At 40.7% G+C, this 22,617-nt stretch overlaps 1 protein-coding gene across 6 annotated transcripts in view; it reads right to left on the bottom strand.

Annotated features, from left to right (window-relative positions):
- The window catches only part of nrg1 (neuregulin 1), a 38,166-nt gene that overhangs the window by 10,038 nt on the left and 5,511 nt on the right, over positions 1-22,617 (bottom strand). For 2 of the 6 annotated variants that reach the window (XM_032540187.1, XM_032540188.1), the window contains exons 3-8: positions 16,146-16,284; positions 10,455-10,513; positions 6,077-6,100; positions 2,763-2,865; positions 1,696-1,846; positions 1,478-1,599 (exon numbers count right to left, since the gene is read on the bottom strand). In XM_032540187.1, the coding sequence (XP_032396078.1) occupies positions 1,478-1,599; positions 1,696-1,846; positions 2,763-2,865; positions 6,077-6,100; positions 10,455-10,513; positions 16,146-16,284 (598 nt within the window). Of the gene's footprint in view, positions 1-1,477; positions 1,600-1,695; positions 1,847-2,762; positions 2,866-6,076; positions 6,101-10,454; positions 10,514-12,329; positions 12,398-16,145; positions 16,285-22,617 lie in introns of all 6 variants that reach the window. The other 4 variants (XM_032540190.1, XM_032540191.1, XM_032540193.1 and 1 more) reach the window with 4 other exon arrangements.

Below are 22,617 nucleotides of genomic sequence, written 5' to 3'. Positions count from 1 at the left end.
GCAGCATCCTGAGCCTTTTTGATAAGGTTACTAGGAAACCTCAGCCTAGAGTCATTTTATTCTCCCCAAAAATAGTTACATTTTTATTTATAAAGAACTATTTAAAAAAAACTCAACTTTTTTTGCAACTTTCACTGTCTCCTAAAACTTCATTGCAACAAACATACAAAAACCTGCAACATATCAACATTTTGTTAGTACAGTCAAACAATTAAAATATTTTTTTTACACGATTAATTGCATCAATGTCATAGTTAACTCGCAATTAATTACACATTTTTATCTATTCTAAATGTCCCTTGGTTTCTTTTTGTCCCATTATTTTTTATCATTTCAATGCTCTAATCAACAAGGAAAAGTGGATCGGCATGCTTTCTTCCAATGTTTTTTATTGAGCAGTATTGGCATATAGCCTACTGTAGTGCTCAAGACCCCCCCCCACCCACCCAGCATATAGCCTACTGTAGTGTTTAATTTCAGCAACATTCTCACTTAGAGCAAATAATCTCTTACACAATGTAACACTGTCCATCAATAAAAGGGTGAAAGAAATACTTTTCATCAGCTGTGTGCTTGGCCATGAAGTGGTATTTTAGATTGGACGTGCTAGATGATAGCTCAGTTTACGACGACCAAACCCACAGATCACTTTGGTCTTGTCAAAGGAACATTTGGAAACTTTTACAAAGTCAACTTTTCATTCAATTCAATCTTATTTACAGTATCAATTCATAACAAGAGTTATCTCGAAACACTTTACAGATGGAGCAGGTCTAGACCACACTCCAGAATTTACAAGGACCCAACAGTTCTAGTAGCTCCCGCCAGAGCAAGCGACAGTGGCGAGGAAAAACTCCCTTTAGGAAGAAACCTGGGACAGACACAGACCCAGGCTCTTGGTAGGGGGTGCCTGATGGGGTTAGAATGAAGAGTGGCATAAATCAGTGGAATAACAGTCACAAAAAATAGTAGTTTGTAGTAGTTCTTTCAGAATCTTATTGGCGTCCATATCGGCGTCTAGCGCTCGCCATCCACTCAAAACGTAATGTTACTACTCTTTGGCTGACTCACAAGCCCAAACGAAGCCCGAACGTGTACGTTCAAAAGTTGTTTTAGTCTTTCAACAGATTGGACAAACAGTCCAGCTAGCTGTCTGGATTTACCCTGGAGATCTGAGGACCAGGTAACCATAGTCTTCAGAAATCCACCAGAGGTTAGAAGGCCAACACAAATTAAGAGGAAGGGGACGGACATCTGAACAAAAAGAGGAACGTCTGGCAAAATGTCTGTCGGAAGCGGCACAATCCTGGAAGTGGAACATTGTGGATATAGACAACGACAGTGGCCATAGACAACGACAGTGGCCATTGACAACGCTTCAACTGATTTCGCTGGGTAGCCAGAGTGGCTGGGCAGGTGCTGAGCTAGACCAAGCTCTGACTGATTAAAACCAAAGTTAAAGTAAGTTCTTCCTTACCTTTGGCTAGAGATGTGGGTGAATGTGGTGGGTTCATGCGCGGTTAAAGCACTTTGGCTTGTTGAGAAATTTGTTTCTGTCTCCGTCTCGGATGCATGCTGTACAGTCGTCCCATTACAGTTCTATAAAAAGAGGAGCAGAAAACAGATTGACAACTGATGTGTGTTCACAGACTGAACAGGTGTTGACACCTTTTATTTAACACCAATGCAGCATACATTGATGAGCTGCAAATCTTGAAGAGGCAAGTTAGAAATCCGACGTCCTCTGGCTGAGCTTGGCAGATTGGGGCCGATACCAGGATTGGTATTTTTCCTCTTTTTCCTCAGGTTCTGCCTCAAACGGTCATGGAGCTTCTTCCTCTGCTTCCTGTTTGTGAAGAAACAAATTAGATCGTGAAGAAGCCCAGATCACAACAAGACAACATGTCTGAGTCCAAATTTAGATATATAAAGTAAAAAATATACCCCAATTTCATTTTATGGCTTGGCTGTAGTAATGCTAATTGATATTGCTTCACGTATTGAGGTCATTACAAAATACACTTCATAATATTGTTATTGTGTCCATAGCACCACAAAATCCCCAAATGTCTCAGCTCATTTGGTTTGGCTGTATCTCTGATTATGACTATGCGGATGATGTCTAGCTTTATTTATAAAACCCAAGACATTAGTCAGAAGGAGGTCACTTCAAATTTTACAGCACAAGACCACCTGCCCACTAACTCAAAGCTGGTTTTCAAAAAACTTGGTATTGAGTCTTGACTGGTGTAATTTATTGTATTAATGTTTAAGCCTAGAAGCTCAAGCACAATTACTATGAGTTCCAAATTCGGCTGCACAGTAGACATCCCATCCCGATAAGACTCAACAGGTATATTATTATTATTATTATTACTACAATTTTTAGGTTCACCGGCTTCCTGTTAGGCCTCTCAGTTGATCAGAACAAAATTGTTGTTTCCGACTCAAAGTTCCAAACTGTCATCACACCCAGGTAGTCTCCCTCTGGGAAATCTTCTTGATCTTATGCTATTAGACACCTATTAGACCTTTTATTGATTGCTCTTTGATCTGAATATTTATTCACATACATTTTTATGTAGTATTTTATTGGTATGTACCGTACTTATTCTTAAATTTGTTACTTGGTAGCCCAACTTTTAAAATGAGCAGTTCACAGTTGAGATTTTGGGACTTGGGGGAACTATTGGGCACTATATTAAAATCAGGGAGTGTATCTTTAAGTCTTAAATGAAACATAGAAATGTGACATGAATTACTTTGTTTTGCAGTAGGCAACCACACACATGATTCCCACGACTAGGAGTGCAATGCAGATTCCTGTTATTGTTAAAATACGTTTCTGATACAGCTCCTCGGCTTCTGAAAAAGAGGACAGTCCAATCTTAAAACTTTAGGTGTACAACACGCACACACACACACACACACACATTAAGACCAATACAGCCAGAAACCCAAACAACAAGCAAAGGCTCTGTAAGGAGGTTTTTACATTTACAGCAACCAACAGTCCAAATGCATTAGAAGTCATTTGCTACTATCGACGTGATCAAAATCGGGCGTGGCGCAATCACGGAAGGCTTGTATCATGTGGATGTGCCGACAGTGTTATTGTCATTACTTAGAATTCCTCACTGGGAGACAGAAACTATGCACTGTAGCTTTAAGAGCAGCAATGGAACGTGCATTTTGAAACCACACCCACGATCTTTTCCTAAACCTAACAGGCCCGTTCTGGACCCGCGTGTCACTTACACATATGTTTTTAAACCCCAGCCATGATCTTTCTACTTACTAAATGGTTTTACCCTGCACGTTGAAGAATGACTCCAAATCTGTCCCGACCCAGAGTGTCACAAGGGGGCGCAAGAGGTCCCGACCAAATGCCTTAAAAATATGACGCCAAAGAGGTCCGCCAGAAATCGCTGGATGGATGGATGGGATTACCTAATATGGAATTAGTTGAAAGCCCCCTTCGTCTGACTGAGACGCCAAAGAAGACATTTTGTGTGGATAACTAATGCCAAAGGTCCCAACCAGGCACGCGAGTGAGAATGTGTTTGAATTTCAGCCTCTAGTATGGTTTAGACTACAAAAACACTGGATCATACACTACCCATACTATTTATTATTATTATTCATCAGGGGATATACCTAGACTTGACATTTCTTATATTTCTTTATTTCATTTTGGGAGATCCTCATCAAAATTTTTTGCCTCTATGTTAAAAAATATATACAGTAAATTATGACTTTTTTTTATCAGTACTGTTATTGCCCTTATTAATCCTGTTTTGATGGGGGTCTAGTCAATAATCAAAGAGAAATGACTAACATGCAATACCCCGAAATCCCGCTCTCAACCATGCTTCCTGCTTCTCTTTATTGTCCTAAAAACCTTGAACATCGTCTCTCCATGGCAATAAAAAATTTTCATTTCAAATATAGGAGACATTAGTGTTTTCTCTTGGAGCAACAACACTGAGGAACGGAATATATATATACTGTATATATATACTATTTACATTAACCTTATTTCAAAGCAGTCTAAATGTAAACACTTTGAGATCCGATAATATCTGCAAAACTACCTCTAAGTTTCCCTTTATTTTTTTTTTGTATTGTCCTCCATTGTTGTATAAGGAGCAGTGAACATTAAAACCCATACCTGCATATTTCAGTGTTGGTTTTGCTGTTATTTTAGCAAATTGAGAAGCTCTAATCCACATTTTCATTTTTGGCAGGTAAGTTACCATCCTTTAAGGTTTTCAAAACAGGATTTTTTGAAAGTCCTGTTTTGAAACTGTACTTTTAGCAAGACAATAGTCAAGGTGTTTTCTATTGTCAAACACATATGTTACCAAATGGTATTTTTGAAATAAAACATTCAATACATATGAGCTTTGCTCATTATGCAGAAACAGATGGTAACTGTTGAATCTCTAGATCTTTGCTTTTGCATTGCTTGTACAGTTTGCTTCAGTTTGACCTTTAATGTACCCAGATTTACCCCACCGATATAAATTATCAGCATAGTGTGGCTTCTTTTTTTCTACAGCTGCATGCAAATAAAAATCACATCAGTGTTCCATAAAGCAGCTGCAGAGAAATTTGGTTTCATGCCTAAAACTGTTTGATGAGTGGGTTGATGGTTATAGTACCCAGGTCCGACCGCTGAACAGAAGCAGGGAAAGTATTTTGGCAGTTTTGTTGTGTAGCATTGTTTTCAGGGAAATAAGATTTTAACTTAACATGTATCCTCATGTTGTCTTCATGTTGTCCTATATCAATGTTCTTTTTAATTCCCCAAAATAACATGATTGATTCCACACAACGCTCTATGGCAAGTACAAATCTCTACTTTCATTAATTTTGGGGCGTGTTATGCAATTTTTATAGCATTTGAAAAAAAAACTGAAGTGTTTTTGAAATAGGATTGAGTAAAAGTTGACATATTCCAGTCTGTGATTATTCATTCACATCCATTCCTTTAATTTTAGTCAAAATAATTCCTAATTTCTGCTTATCTAAGTCAAACGTTAGGTATAATTTCCTGTAAATGAGGTTTATTGACCATAAATTCCAAAAATAACTGCAAAACTAACGTTAAAAAGTAGGTGTTACGTAGTGTTAAAAGTAAAAAAAAGTGAGAAACAAGGATAAAAACGTAAGAAAATTAAAAACATCAATAAAAGTGTCAACAAAATTGTTGATTTTTTTGACGGGAAGACAACACGAGGGTTAATGTCTGGTAATATGTTCTGGTCATTTTGTGATTAACTACAGTACATATATTACATATTTGACCTTTATTTGTCTTGGTGGCCATAACTAAGCCGTTGAAAGTACGCAGCAGGGTCCACACAGTACCTTTTAAATTGGTCCTGTCCTAGTGCTGGCATTGTATGAGAATATATTGCATTCCATGTTATCATTCGGATTATGTAGTCGGTTGAATCCAAAATAAATCAAATCAAAAAATATCAATGTGAGGTAAATGTGCCAGATTAAGCCAAAAAGCAGATTCTCATCCGCTTTCTTTGGGCAGGTTGATATTAGACATTTGAATGCATTTTTTTCCACATACGTGTGATGAGAAGAGGCAGAAAGTACAGAGCTGCTAGGTGAGGAATAGTTGGAAACATAGATGTGGTGCAGGTGGAAATAGAAAGGCAGATGGAAGGGCATGGATGGAGTTAGGAGGACAGTGATGCTGCTCTATTGGCTCATGCTGAACACCGGTTGCAACAGAAAATGCAGGAAGGGAGAGCCGAAGGGGGGTGAACATACAGCATCAGAAATGTACAGCCTCTTTGGCTTTTATGGTATACTCGAATAAATCAGCAGCGGTAAACTGTTGACCTGCATTTAAAAAGGCACATTTGACAGCTTGCAGATGCATCAATAATGTGGTTAATAATGTGGATGTGTTGGTGTTTTGTTTGATTGCAGTATGAGCAAATGTGACAGCTTATTTGTGCTGATGGTCAAGGCTGTATGATCCCTTCATCTGGCAAGAGAAAACTAGCTTTAGTAGAGGGTTTTAGCTTACGGAGGAAGGAACAATCCATACCCATAAATTCAATCCCAAGACGTTCTGTCAGTGCAAAAAGGTGACACAAAAAGGACATTGGATTTTTTAGATGATATGATAATATTTGTGGTTCTCACATATATGTTTTTAAGGTAAAAGAGATGGAGTTGCTTGATGGATTAAGGGTAACACAGGCATTATACACACATTACACACGTGGACTGTCTGGATAAACATTAAGTATCTGAAATCTATCCTAAAGGTACAGGAAACAAATAACACCTGAAATCACCAGAGTTTATTCTGATTTCTCAAAGTCTTCCAGGCACCAGGGTGTTATGTGCATTTCAATGACATGCAAATAAAATTGGGAACGACAAAGCCATGCAGCGTAGGTTGCTATGGCTAAACACGGCACACTACGTTTGTCTGCACATAATATTGCGGTTCATGCCCTGATTCCAAAAAAGACATTATTCCCACTGAGCTGTTCCCATGGCTAATGAAAGTGAATATTCCACTTATATGTCCATTCCCATGCAGCCGTGGAGGACTTGTCCTCTTTCATTCCTTCAACCACATTCTTGATATGCCAAAACATGTTGATATTGATGATAAAAGTCTTTTGTAATGTTCATAAGTAGGTGCATTTCTGCTTCTGATCAGAGATGTGGTTGCTTTGTGTACAGCAACCATAGCAACGCACAGAGCTGACCGTAAGCAGGGCAAGAGGCTGACAAACTGCAGTAGAAACCCTAAATGAGTATACATGTCCAAAGTCCAATGTCCTAAATGATACCGACATATCCCACATGTCTTAATCAGAAAATTATGTATATGAAAAAGCTTTTGGAATTTCCCAACAGAATGTGCTGTTTATATGACCCATTGTGGACACATGAATCTGTATGTTTCAGCTTGATAAGCCTTTGGCAACCTGAACCCTTTTTAAAATCCATGCTTAGAATATCTGTTGGTAATCACAGCCATCCACTACCCTGACCTCCTCACACTGACTTTGACCACGCCTCGAGGCAGACTGAGTAATAATAACCATGAAATGTGTGGGTAACTGTACATTGTTGCAAAAACACTCACTCTTTGCCAGACTTTTATAACATTTTGACATCAGAGCCCTTACTTTCTGCACTAAACTGTCAGTTTTGTATTCTGTTCTGTGTAAAAACGCACTCTGCCCATAATACCTTTTTTCTGGCGCTTGAAATAAGCTCCTTGGAGGTTTTATGGTGAAACATCCGCCAAATGCTTCACCTGTAATAATCCTTCCCTGTGAAGTAGGCATGGGTACGCTCTCAATTCTCTCAACACTAATGACAACAGAGACACCCTGGATGCTTGTGTGAATCACAAAATAAAGATGATAAAAACAGAAGAAATTCACAGCAATTGATGACATTTCTTGCAGTGCTTTAGTATACACCTAGTTCCTTATGAATTCACAATTTTAAGGTTTCCTGTACCTTTAAAACACCAATTCAGTTTGTTAAAACACATGTTGGACTGTAATGAAATACTTCGAATGATGTGACTACAATATGATATTTAATGCAGTGATGTCGCTTGGTGCATGCACTTCTATCAGTCAAAGGCATATAGTGGGAAACACTGCAGCATTAACCCTTGTGTTGTATCCCGTCAACCATGCAACTTTTTGTTTTTCTGGGTCAAAACTGACACCTTTTGATTGTTTTTTTTCAAAATCTTTGGGTTTTTTCGCCCCCACGTTTTTGGACATTTTAGTCACTTTGTTCAATGGTCTTTTTTTGAATGCTATAAAATTGAACAAAACATCCAAATTTCAAGAAAGCAGTGGGCTGATCATTTATGTTACTTGTTGTGTGGAACAATCTGTGTTATTTTTCATGAATTTTGGTTGAAAGACGCTTTTCCGATAAAGATTTTTTTTTTCTCCAAAATGGGTCAAATTTGACCCGAGGACAACACAAGGGTTAAACACTATACATCTAGCATGCTAAGACAACCATGCACCATTCCCAACATGCATATTATCAGTCAAACGTTCTGTACCCCCTTTAAAATATTTCTTTAGCCAAGTACCGGTGCAAAAAAGACATTTGGTATAAAAAAGAGGTACATGACATCACTGTGCCTTCAGTGTCAGGCTTACTAAACAACAAATTTGTAATTGAAGAACACTTAAATGCTTCACTTTAAATGTGTAGAGTTTATCAAAAAATATTTCATTTTCAATTTCGTTATTATTGTGTCATTATTTTAGGAATTATGCATTACTCATATTTTTTACTCATATTTTTTTTTAAATCTCCCATACCCTTTGCAGTACTCCAAAGTACCCCTTGTGGTGTGTGTACCCCGATTTGAGAAACACTGGTTTAAAGGAATCAGTAATATAAAACTTGTAATGACCTGCAGTATCAAACGCCAAATGCAAGTAGCTTTGTGGGCGGAGCTCTGAGAAATGACTCTTGCGGCCAACTCAAATCTAAAATGGGTTGGTCGGAAGTAACTACGTCACTCATAGGTGTGGTTTGGGCGTAACGTGCAATTAACCAATCAGAGCGTTATCTCACATTCCCTTTAAAAGCAGGCACGCTTGTTCCATGGCGGATTGCTATTATAACGATGGATTTGCAAGACACACACTCTTAATACATCCATGGGCGCACCATGTTATGAATGCATGGTGATAATTCTGCAATGTAGTCTATCATTAGACGGAGATGACCTCACTATAGACGATGCAGCTCTCCTGTCTCTCCTCTCCTTAGCTGCTGCTGGGGCGTTTGGGTGAAGTGGCATTGGCACATGCAGTTCAACGTCACATCGCCTCTAATAGTTCCTCATTTAACACATTAATTAGAACTACTGGGTCTGTGAGATGGGAGAAGCAAAGTGTACACGGCGCGCGCACACTCTTCATTACGGCCAAGCATGTGCCCTTAAAACCACATCTGAATAACACACTATTGACTTTAGACTAGTACCACTGACTTTAGACTAGTACCACTGACTTTAGACTAGTACCACTGACTTTAGACTAGTACCACTGACTTTAGACTAGTACCACTGACTTTAGACTAGTACCACTGACTTTAGACTAGTACCACTAACTTTAGACTGACTTTAGACTAGTACCACTGACTTTAGACTAGTACCACTGACTTTAGAATAGTACCACTGACTTTAGACTGACTTTAGACTAGTACCACTGACTTTAGACTAGTACCACTGACTTTAGACTAGTACCGCTGACTTTAGACTGACTTTAGACTAGTACCACTGACTTTAGACTAGTACCACTGACTTTAGACTGACTTTAGACTAGTACTACTGACTTTAGACTAGTACCACTGACTTTAGACTAGTACCACTGACTTTAGAATAGTACCACTGGCTTTAGATCAGTACCACTTAGACTTGTTTTTTTCTGATCTGTGGCGGAATTATTTTCTGAAACTGCAAATTAGCACCAGGGAACGCTGGAACACGCCTTCTCTTTTTGCTGAACCGCCCCCAGGATCGCACGTTTATTCCCTAATTAACCAATGTGACTCTGCGTCAGGTGCAAAATAGGAATGATACATGCGTCGGTGTACAAGGTCAATTGCGCTGGGTGCAAGATAGGGCCCCTGGAGTGTTAGGGAAACTGCAATGCTCCTTCTCTTGCTGCCCTTATCTCAATCACACTCATATGTGATTTTGCAGTGAGAGCTGTCTTTCTTTTGGCTGTGACTTTAGGAATTTTCTCACCAGAAAAATACAAATGCTTAAAACTACCTTGTGGTCAAGGAAATAATGGCGTTCCTCTCTCAGAAACAGGGGTTAGGGTTTGTTATATCACTGAAAAACGTCTTCGAGAAGAAGTAGGAGGTAGATGTTTGGGACTTTGATACCCCATCACATCCAACAGCGCTGGTTGGTTAACGCTATCGTTTCTCATGCATTGTATTTATTCGCGCTAGGTCAGGACGTCAATATTTGACGCTCTTGGGACTCACGTCTAGCCCTTTGATGTCATATTTAGACGCTCTGGGTTGGAACTATTTTCATAATTGGAACACTGCTAATTCCAACTGGCAATTGGTTTGATTGTGTTATTATAGAAATAATAATAGTAACAGGTCTATTGTAAAAATACAGGTGTATATTTAAACAAACAGACTTGATTTGAACATTGACAATTTACAAATCTTCCACTTTAAAAATGTATATAATTTCTAACAAAATATAACTCTGCTAACTTTGTCATTTTGGGTATTTGGACATAACATTTCCATAACTTCTACAATACCCCATGCAGGAGCAAACTTTAGCATGCATGAGTCAGAGATCTACAGAACAGAAACACAGCACAAGAACAGTTAGTTAAGCATGCTCCAATCCAAGAACAGGTAGAATAAGAAAATAGACGTACTGTAAAAGCTGGCCATTACATAGTTTTGGCAGCGATCACCAGTAAATTCACTGGGACACCTGAGAAGGAAACAAAAGAAACAGACAAGAAGAGAAAGGGACTTAGTTCATTCAGGAAACACAAAACCCACGAGAGTCATCACTGGTGTTGGCAGGAAGGGCCAGCTAGACCAATATGTCTAGCTACAGTCTGTCAGTCTATTAATCATCTCCAATCTTCTTCATCTCCAGTTAAAGGTGATTATATGAGGAAAAAGTATTTTTTTGCCCAGGCCCTCTAATTAAACTCCATGGTTTGAATACTGTCTTAATAGCAGACTGAAATTTGCATGTACGTTTGCAGCTACTCCAGGACAGAAGAGTAGTCTTGCCTGTAACCAAATCCCAAATATGGGTTGGCACGACACCACCCCCCCCCCCCCCCCCCCCCCCCCCCCCCCCAAATAGCAACATGTGATGTTTTTTCCACTGCATGATACAGTTCGACTTGACACTACTCTACTTTTTTTTAGTTTTCCATTGGCAAAAGTTGGTTGAAAGGATTCAGCAAGTTTCATTGACGTTGAAGATGATGATGCAGTTTCACATGGTATCGCCATGCCGATCAGCTGAGAATCCCACCTACACTGAAGGGGGTAGTATCCACAGTGGAAAACAAGTAATGTACTGGTACCAAAAGAGTGAGTCCAGCTGAGACATGGCATGCAGTGGAAACAGGGCAATAGGCCCAGATGCATGAAAGAATTGGCCTAGAAAGCATTGATGTGTGTGTGTTTGGGGGGGGGGGTCGTGGACCTCAGGATCCTACTCCAAAAGAACTTGAACAGAGCAGATGTTCTTTCCTGTATTTTGTGGCCTTTTAACAGGTGGCTTGGGTATAACACCAGTATTCTCTACTGCTATGAGAAATCACAAGCACCTGAGGAAGACATCTCAATAATTATTTTATAATAATGTTATCTTGGTGGCTTTGTTACACACACATAACACTGCTGTTGGGCGGGTTCAGTTAAATATCCTGGGTTGGGCGGGTCAAAAAGTGACAAAGTTATTATTCACAGAAAGCATGCGTGCAGCAGTCCACCTTGTCCACCTCTCTCTCTGTCTCTCAAACCACGGAGCTTTTTCGCTCGCATTTGTCTTTGCTTTTTCTTTGAGTTTATACGTGTTTCATTTATGCAAGCACAATGGCTTTTATTATGAAGCACTGAGCACTGGGGAAGAGTGAAAAGAACGATCTGCTTGATGTGTTTTCGACAAAAACATGGCAAAAGTGTGTGTGGGGTGGTATTGGGGATGCTTCTTGTCCCAATTTTGAATAATAGCAGTCATACAGTATGGCAATCAAAAAGAGCATTTATGGCTCCCAGTAATGGCTCCGTTAGTCTGGATGTGCCAGCAGCCCGACCACTGATCCCCTGGCTCTCCTGTGTAACACATATGTTTCTTGACTATGGAGTTTGGACTTGAAACACAAAAGTCATCCCTGCTTTACCAAACACAGTCTAGCACTGGACCATTTGGAAAAGGTTCTGATGCAGGTAGTACGGGTTAGAGGTGTGTTCTCTAGGGGGGATGGAGGGAAGGCTTAATGGGAGGAGCAGAAGTTAGTGTCTCTTACCTACAGACAAGACACACAACTTCAACCCTAGATGGAGGCAGTTCACGGCTCTAAACTGCATGGATGGGGGTGTGATGAGATGTAAAGTACATGCAAATTTTAGTGCACTACTCCACAGGAGAGTGTGCTTAAGCCTTTTGACTCATTTAGAGATAAAGAAATAGAGTTACAGCAGGAACAATGCCTGGCTTAAACATGACAGGGGTGAAACACCAGCAATGACATGTGGGGTTGAATACAGTTGTGTTCACATACGTTTTGAGTCTGAGACTTTCTTAAGCACAGCTTGTTCACATCGGTGACCAGTGAATCCCGCCAAGCACCTGGTTGATGGGTAGAAAGGGAAGAGATAAACAGTACTGACAGGACATAGGACAAGGACAAGACATGACAAACACAAATACATCTAGTGCACAGTCACAAGACAATGTTTTTGTTGTTGAATGCCAATGGTTTACAATGTTCTACAAAACTTGCACACACACTTCCACATGGGGAGGTTGGTTGGGGGGCTGGATGGGTCAAACACAGGACTTTCACCCACTGTCCTGTTATTCCTGTGTGTCACGGAACCGTTAACCCACCCACAACCTCAACCTAACGGCGTCAAAAGGGACAACCAAGCGCGTGTTATATGACGCAAAAGGAGACGACCAAGCGTGTGTTATGTGACGATAAAGGTCTCCTTTAGCGTCAATAACAACAACAAAGGCACCTGACCAAGCGTCTGTATTTTAAGAGATGGGAGTGAGAACGTGTTGGTCGGGAGGCTAGAAACGCGTTAATATGGAATCCAATTCAGTTCCAGGCAAGACCTGCCCTTCAATAGCATTCATGCGCCATGGCGTCCATGCTCACGTGAGGTAACGGAACCCGATTTGTTCAGGTCCTATCCCCTGACCAATCAGCTATCCTAACCTTAACCACTCAAGGTCAAAGCCTAACCTCAACCAATTGGGCTGCTTCGTGGGATCAATAAAAACGCGAGAGGAGAGGATTCGTATAGTTTTACTTTAGTTCTACAATCGAGTAGATGTTAGGAAAGTTCTCTTTCTGGTCCCGTATCATCAGGGATGCCAACTATGTAATATGGTTTAGAGTGGGATTCAGTGTCGGTAAGGTTGGTGCATTTTATGATAAGGCCTTATGTAGTCTTCAACAACGTTTCCTTTCCGGGATTGCTCCGGTGCCGCTGGAAATTCCGCCAGATCAGAATCAGAAACACATTAATAGATATTACTAGATGTCCATCATTTAAGGCCTTCTGTCTCTGTGTTGGGGCTCTCACCTGTGGCTGATTTCTGAGGACTATGGTTACTTGGTCCTCAGATCTCTGCCGGGTAAATCCAGACAGCTATCTAGACTATCTGTCCAATCTGAGGACTATGGTTACCTGGTCCTCAGATCTCTGCAGGGTAAATCCAGACAGCTAGCTAGACTATCTGTCCAATCTGAGGACTATGGTTACCTGGTCCTCAGATCTCTGCAGGGTAAATCCAGACAGCTAGCTAGACTATCTGTCCAATCTGAGGACTATGGTTACCGGTCCTCAGATCTCTGCAGGGTAAATCCAGACAGCTAGCTAGACTATCGTCCAATTGAGGACTATGGTTACCTGGTCCTCAGATCTCTGCAGGGTAAATCCAGACAGCTAGCTAGACTATCTGTCCAATCTGAGGACTATGTTACCTGGTCCTCAGATCTCTGCAGGGTAAATCCAGACAGCTAGCTAGACTATCTGTCCAATCTGAGGACTATGGTTCCTGGTCCTCAGATCTCTGCAGGGGAAATTAGACAGCTAGCTAGACTATCTGTCCAATCTGAGGACTATGGTTACCTGGTCCTCAGATCTCTGTAGGGTAAATCCAGACAGCTAGCTAGACACTTGTCAATCTGAGACTATGGTTACCTGGTCCTAGATCTCTGAGGGTAATCCAGACAGCTAGCTAGACTATCTGTCCAATCTGAGGACTATGGTTACCTGGTCCTCGATCTCTGTCAGGGTAAATCCAGACAGCTAGCTAGACTATCTGTCCAATCTGAGGACTATGGTTACCTGGTCCTCAGATCTCTGCAGGGTAAATCCAGACAGCTAGCTAGACTATCTGTCCAATCTGAGTTTTCTGTTGATGACTAAAACTTCTGAACGTACACATGTTCCACCAAAACAACTTCCTTCTTGAGACTATTGTGGAGAGGCGCCATCAACGAGTCAGGTGCATAGCGCGTGTGATTGGTTTAAAGAAATGCCGATAAACCAGAGCTTATTTTCCTCCCATCCAGGAATGCTCTGTGGATTAGCCAGACCTTCTTCCACAGCGCTGTGAAGGAAGGTCTGGCAATGCGACACTAGTCTATTTGATGTGAGCTGTGAATGAAATTCTGTGTAAATTTGTTCTATAGATGTCACGATGTTTATTGTCACTCTGGTTATCCAAGTACAACCGTTTCTTTTTACCATATTTCTTGCTGGGAGACTCCATTAAAGAAAAAACTAGTACTGTACTATTATACTATTATAATAAATAAATGTCATTAAGGGTTTAATGTTGTAAAGAACACACTGTGGTTATGAATAAGTGATGCACATAAAAGGATCTGGTATAAGTTAAGACAAAAGGTTTTTAGAGTATCACTTTAAACACTTAAAGAGTGGCTTTAATGCTACTGTAATGTCCATAATAGATAAATTAAACATGACTTTTGCAAGAAATAAAAATAGTAAAAATGAGTATTTAGATGTTGGATGTGGGTTATGTTGTCATAATATGAATGTAACTTTCAAGTGGCTTTCTTTCTTGCTTATTTCAGAAATGATAAATCATTTCCTCAACTGTTTCAGGGAAAAAAGGAAAAACAATACATTCATTCATGAGCGAATGGCAATGTGAGAAGACCATGGTTAAAGCAATGGAAACAAAAGCTCATTTGGTGTGAAACGTGCAGGAAATATGACAAAAGTGGATGGAGGAACAAAATCAGTGAGGCGGAGTCTTTCCTTCTTACTTTTTCTAACTCGCATCTCCAAGAAAGGTGGTCGGTTCTCTAAATTTTAAGGGTCTCTTAGAACTACAGAAAGCCAATGGTCTTGCTAGGCACATGAATGACACGGGAGCGCACACGTTCATGACCTAGATACACGAGAGCCAACAAAGGGAGCTGACAGAGAGAGTGAAGACATTGGCCTGGATTGCAGTTCTCTCTTATGGGACCACCGACAAAGGAAGAGGTCATCCATTTTCCCTACCTGAAAAATAATGCTCTCCTGACCACAGAGAACACACATAAGAACCCCTGGAAAGAGGTGAGGCAGAGAGCATCTGACAGGACAAAACCACGTGTAACTGTTTCAATGGAGCTCCAGTAAACATGGGGCTTTTCAGTGGAGTCGGAGCTCGACTGAAACGGTGTCCACATCTACTCGTTGTTGTTGCAACTTATTCTCACTCCCATCGCGTCAAAAAGGGACGCTCAGTCAGGTGCCTTTGGCATTTGTTATTGCCGCAAAAAGTTTCCTGTGGCGTCAGAGTAATACGCGCTTGTAGTGGACGGCACGAGAACGGGACAGTTTTTAGACGCTCTGGGTTGGAACTATTGTCACTTTATGGGGACGTCTGTTTTACTGACATGCGACAAGAACGGTATAGTTAGGTTTAGGAAAAGATAGTGGGTGGGGTTTCAAAATGTACATTTCTTTGACTGTGGGACAAGAACGGGACCCGAACCCTGGTCTCCTGGGGAAGGTCTTCTGTCGTTTGACCCATCCACCACCCACCACCCTAACCAACCTCCCTATGAGGATTTTAGCTCTTTCATAACAGTCTCTATCGTTGTCTCTCTTAACACCACGTCATTTTACAGCGCCGCGGGTATTTTTGAGTTGCTATCTGAAGCTGAGAACCACTGACCAAGCGTCAGTATTTTAAAAGTTGGGAGAGAGAGTTGCATTGTGCACACAGACTTGGACACGGTGCATGAGGTTGATTACTTCACATCCGTTTCACTTATGCTTGATGTGTTATTAGTTTCTCTTATTATTATTAGTATCACAACCTGCTGTCCATGTCATACCTGCAAAGAAACTTCGTGCTGCCCGGCATGATTTCGAGGGTGAAGCACTCCCCCCCATTGACGCAGTAGTTCCTCTGGTTGTCGCTGCAGCGAGTCACGTGACTGGAGGTCTTGGCTGTTGTGGTGGTGCTGGTGGCAGCTGCAGAAGACAGTCGTTATTAGTGCAGCAAGAACACAACACAGGCACATGGGTTACAATGAGTTTGTAAAGTAAAAGCTAATTCTTAGCTAAAAAGCAAATTGGTTACTGATTGTGGAGAAAACATCCCATGATTCAGTCTTTCTTTGAAGATTATACTCTTTATTTATTATACTTTTTCAGCTTCATTATGTTGTACCCTTGGGGTCTACTAGAATAGGTTTACATGCATTGCTGTTCAAAAACTATGTTTCTCATACTGTCTTTTGCTGCAGCTCCTCTGCCTGAAACACTAGGCTCGTTCGAGAGCAGGCGGTGGTGACAAAAAGCAGCGGGAAGGTCGGACAGTTTCCAGCTGTTTCCAGCAGCCTTCAGGCTGGACAGGAAGTCACAGAAGCACTCACATCCTGTTAGGTCTGATTCCGATTAAATAAAATGTTACCAGACCCAAATATCAGCTTTTACACAGACTCCAGTTGTTTTATTAAGTCAAAACTGTCAAAATGCTCTACATGGGATCAGTTGCTGATGTTAGTAAACAACAGACTGTGCATGATCTGTAATCTGAACAGATTTAGTCTCGGATTTCTTAACATCCCTATCAGACACGCAACATGTGTTCTGTACAGAATAAGCCTTTAAATCAAATCCCTCCGATTCAAAAACAATTGCGCCATCATGTTGAGTCGATTCTGAACCAATCAGTTGAGAGCCAGGCGTTTCCCAGCATGCTCTGGGTCCGCCTAGGTGTTGCAGAAGGTGAAAAGCAACTTGTCTCAAACCTGCGGCCGCCTTGATCTGGTGAAGTTATTGTTGCCTACGTGTGCATGACGTTAAAGCAAGTCGGGATCAATTCGGACCCAAATCTACCCAGCATGCATTGGGCGGTGATTGCCGGTGATCGATTCTGCGCAGACCTGGCTCATCTTCAATAAGCCTACTGCCTGAGCTTTGTACTTTATACATCTATTACGTACAAAATAAACTATATACCACACTAAAAGATGGGGAACATCCCAAAAAGCATAATAGGGGCTCTTTAAGAAAAGGTAGATCTGCTACAGTCAGATTGGATTCAGCTCAATGGACTAAAAGCGTAACATTTTTCAACCTGGACCCTATTTTACTGTTTTGTGTCCAAGGGGGCTCCACACCAGGCCTCATTTAGTTCGGTTGATTTGCACTAGGGTTTGTTTGCCCTGTTAGTGCAATTTGTTCGGGCAGGTGAGAACGCGGCAATCACACTCATGTGCACAAACACAAAACAAGTGTACCAAGACCTTTAGTGGTTCATTTATTGTGAAAACTAGAGCCGACCTCCAATTGCACCAACTTTGTACACTGTAACAAATTTAACTTAAATTTACAGTGACTTACTGGCAACAATTGTCCAGCAAGTTGCTGGAATTCTTTTTACAGTCAAGGTACCATACTTCCATTTACAGTATTTTGTGTACTTATTGTAAAATACAAAACAATTAAACACAACATAAGCTAAAAAAAGTAAAAGTACAGTAGTTTACTTTACTATTTACAGTACTATAGTGGCTATATTGTGATTATTTTTTTACAGTAAAACTTAGACTACTGTGATGTTGTCATAGTCGACAAGGTTGAAATGTAACTTTACAGCTTTCTACTGTAAAAATCATATACAGTGGTGTTACTGTGAAATCTAAAGGAAAAAGCTGGAGATTTCACAGCCGTTATTTACAGTGTACTTTGCAAGTCTGAGCTACACGGCTCCTGTTGTCAGGTGTGCTTTTCACACATCTATTTCATAGAATGGTACAAAAACAAAAATATTAAAAGGTACAAAAATGTGCACACACATTAATGAGCTGAAAATAATGACTTGTATCAACTGGCTTACAAAAAGTGAAAGAAAGGCATTTGTTTGGTTTAGGTGTGTGTGTGTGCGTGTGTGTGTGTGTGTGTGTGTGTGTGTGTATTTTCTACAAAGGGCACTATGCTGTTATGTCTTATCTTTGAGTGACATTTCATTCTAACTTTCTTGTAGAATATTACCAGAAAAACACAGCTGGGTGTAGGCTATTTGTTCCAGCCTTGAGCAGTGGTCCCAGGTACAGTATTCTTATTTTAGGCTGCATACACCTCTCCAGCAGGCTCTGACAGTATTAGGCACATTTCTTTTAGCACACAGTAATGGCTGAAGGCGACTAAGGTGGGTGCATTAGCGTGGTACTGTATCTGGACAGTAAGATAATAAAGTTTGGAGAGACTTCAGTAAGAAAACCTAAAACTCTTCAGACCAACAGGCAATCCCAAATATCCAGTCATCTTATCCTGCATGTCTTTGGACAGCAGTGCAAAATGATGATCAGCCCACTGAGATCTGACATTGGTGATCGCAACAACATCTGAAATTATTCATGACATGTAAACAAAACGGTGGAGTAAATCATTTTGTTCTCTTGTTTTGAAACTATTTTCCTGATAAATCATTATCATCTAACCTCACTGATACTGATAGACGGATGTATAGCCTGTATCAATGACTTGTGTCCCTTGTTTCCTTCTTTTTTGACATGCCACATGATAAGTTAATATGTATTCTTAAAAGAAACAAGTAAGCCTCAAGGGGGTGAATGGATTCAGTGAGTATAATACTGCAGACATGTATACGGGCATTAGCTCAGCATTACACAGCACATTTCAGCACTGCAACAAGCAGCTGCATCAGGTAACTGAGAAAAGAATCATTGGCATGAGAAAGAAGATAATGCTGCTGAGTCAAGATGTACAAGATGTACATTTATTGTCAACTTCAAAACATCAAGTAGCTTTCCAAAGCCATCGGTGTTAATGATTTACTTTCAAATTCATCATGGGATGGATTAGAAGCACCAAACCATGACATCCACAAATCAGCAGCCAACATGGATAATAATTATTGGTATTTGGACATAAACTGTAAAAAAATAAAATAAAATCATGTCTGAAAAGTGGAGCTAATGCAGAAGCTCCTCAAAGGTGCGTTCTTTCTAACTTCCAGCAGGGGGAGACTCCACTGGCTCCAGAAAGAAGTCTGTTTCTATAGAGAGCTGAATATTTTAAATTCTGATTTTTTTACCTCAGTAAACATAATGACTTTATGGTCTCAGTCTCTAGTTTCAGTTCTTCTTTAATACAGCAGGATGTTCATTTTGAAAATGATGGTCCCATTTATTTTAAAATAGACAATAAAGCAGGGGATGCTTTGGGGGCGTGACTTCACGCCAACCTGTCAATCAATCCCTATGGACATTAAATAGACCTCAACTTGTTTTTAAATGTCTGTCACCTTCAACTTTGACCCTCTCACTATGTGTTTTCACCTAATCAATGTTGATCGGAACATTTGGTCACCTGAAAATGTCTTGTTCAGCGTTCTGCCAACCAAGCCTGCTAGCTATTCCTAGCATGAGCTGTTACATTAAGGGAGAGTCTGCAGATTTCCTGTTCTGCCTTACATGTAGATGAATGTCTCCAGTACCTGGAGGTCTGCGTTTACCTGCAGGTAAATCTCCGCTGGATGCTTTAGAAGGGTTGAAGATTGGCATCTTTTCCCATTTAGCATTTAGCTTAGCGCTGCACCATTGCAATCATACCCAACACTGGCTTGGCCACATCATCCTTCCCATCTCCGCCCTCTAGCAAAAAAAAACAAACAAAAAAAACATGGGCGACCAAATTGGAGGCTTTAAAACGGCGGTCCACGGATGCTTGGTCCATTGTTTTACAGTCTATGTATTTGGCAGCAGTTTAGCACCCGGGTCTGCTCAGCGCAGTGGGGTTGCCACAGCTGACTGGTTTCAGTTCCACTGCTCAAAGCAGAGCAGCTGTTTAAGTCCTCATCATGCCTGGAGTGCCAGAGAAGGATGCAGACTTCTCTGCTTAGTTTTTGCTGGTGAATCTGAAACATGAAACCGGTGAGCAGTGACACAGTGCTGGAGCTGAGCCAGCAGGCCACTTCATTTCTCTGCTGTTCAGGCTCTTTGGGCAGAGCTGGGCTTGGATTTGCAGAGCAATCAGTCTACTGCAGAGGATGGTGTTTCTGTCAAGTGTTGTCAAGGACAAACCGTGATGCACTGCACCAGCCGAAATCTCCCTCTGCATGATTACACCAGAGAAGGTCAAAAGATTTAGACAATGAGAAAGATTTAGACATTCACTGTTTGTGAATGCATAATTATAGAGATGATGATTAGAGAGATGTTTACTGAGCCCCGAGTTATGACATAACTAAATGTCATAATTAAATGACATAATTAATTAACTTTAAGATAGACCTACTTAACCCAAACAAGCAATCCACGATGCAATGAGTCTATATCCTACAATCACAAAACCAAGTAGAATAACATCCCATTCAGCCACAATCATAGACAACATACTGTATATGTCAAAGTTTCCTTGGGCAAGACACTGAACCCCCAATCGCCCCCGATGCTGCGCATCGGAGTGTGAATGTGTGTGAGTGTTTATCTGATGAGCAGGTGGCACCTTGTACGGCAGCCCCGGCCACAGTCTATGAATGTGTGTGAATGGTGAATGGTCCCTCTATGATGTAAAAGCGCTTTGAGTAGTCGTTAAGACTAGAAAAGACATATAAATCACAGCACATTTACATTCTTGTGAAGGACATTACGGACCATCTGCCAGTCTTTGCCATATACAACTGCAATCGTAAGTTAATGGAGGAGAGCAACAATCCACAGAAATAGAAGAACAGTTGAAGATCTCCTGTCTCAGGATTGGAGTGATGTCTTACAGGCCGAGGACGGCTAAACACAGCTTCCCATACATTTCTTGAATCCTTCCTAGCGCTTTAAAACAAAAGTCAACAGAAAAAGAAAAGTAGGGATCGGCCTTGGCTCACCAGGGGTTTATTGAATGCATGCAAGAAAAAGAATACTATGTACAAAGAATTTATTAAATGTAGATCCAAAGACAAAGAAATTAAATACAAAATATACAAAAACAAACTAACAGACATAATGAGAAAAAAGTAAATAGGTATTTTAATAATAAATATAAATCAATAAAAACAACATGGGATATACTAAAATGATCAGAAATAAATCAACCGGTTCCACCTACTCCAGTCATTTTATTGACAACGGAAAAGTTATCGACATGACAGCTGTGGGAGGAGGTTTTAATTAGTTCTTTTTATCAGTAGGCCCCAATCTGGCAGGAAGTATTATATCGTCAGATGAGGGCAGTATGGAGCAAGAAATTCAAAATCAATGTTTCTGAGAAAAGTGGGCGAGAGATGAGATAATTGAACTCGTAAAAAGAATTCTAAACAAAAAAAAATCCATACCCTGGAATGGGATTGACTTGTAACTTATAGTTAAGGAAGTGATTGCAGCCGTTGAAGCGCCTCTGTCGTGCATCTGTAACCTATCATTCCAATTGGGCCGCTCTCCGGACAAAATGAAAACAGCAAAAATAATTCCACTGTTCAAAAAAATAAAAATTATACACACCTGTCTCACTTATATCTCAATTTTCAAAAATACTTGAAGTTGCCAGACTGGACTGCTTTGTTGAAAAACACAATCTATTAATTGATTGTCCAAATGGTTTTAGAGAAAGATGATCGACATCGATGGCATCAATGGAACTTATGGAAAAGCTTTCAAGGGCAGTTGATGATAAGACGTTTGCAGTGGGAGTGTTCATAGACCTTAGGACAGCATTTGTTTGGGTTCTAATCTGCTCCATGAAACGACCGACTTCTTCTCTAGGGACTACCGACGTTAAACTTCACAACCGTCTCCTGCTCTCCGTCTGACAGATTAGACAGAGACTTAGCCAAAGGGGGGAGTCAGATTGGCCAGCACTAGGTTTCTGTTAACCCTTTCCTTGACTTGGTTACAGGTGCAGAGCATCTGTTTCAAGCCCTTTGAACCTGTAATTGTTTGTCTTCTGTCACAAGTTTGCAAACTCTATCCAAAGCCTATCCAAAATTACATTATTTGAATGCAGTATTACCATCACCAATAATTCAGGAAATAATCTAATAAAATCACTTCACTAGCTGTCAAAACATACATACCGTGCAGTATTACCATCACCAATAATTCAGGAAATAATCTAATGAAATCACTCCAGTAGTTGTCAAAACGTACATACCGGGCAGGCGCTGGTGGTGTGTCAGCGAATTTAAGAGTAAGTGTCTGAATCAACTTTAGTCTCTGCCTATGGCTGGAGGCTTTATGTAGAAAAGATGCCTCTCGTCTGTCTGTGAGGAGCAGCCCCTCCCCTCTCTGCTTTCTCCTCATGTGCAGCGGCACCGCAGGAAGAGCAGAGGGGACAGGGTGG

This window comes from Etheostoma spectabile, chromosome 16 (genome assembly GCF_008692095.1).
Source record: "Etheostoma spectabile isolate EspeVRDwgs_2016 chromosome 16, UIUC_Espe_1.0, whole genome shotgun sequence".
Taxonomy (NCBI): Eukaryota; Metazoa; Chordata; class Actinopteri; order Perciformes; family Percidae; genus Etheostoma; species Etheostoma spectabile.
This window is presented reverse-complemented; position numbering and strand designations above follow the sequence as displayed.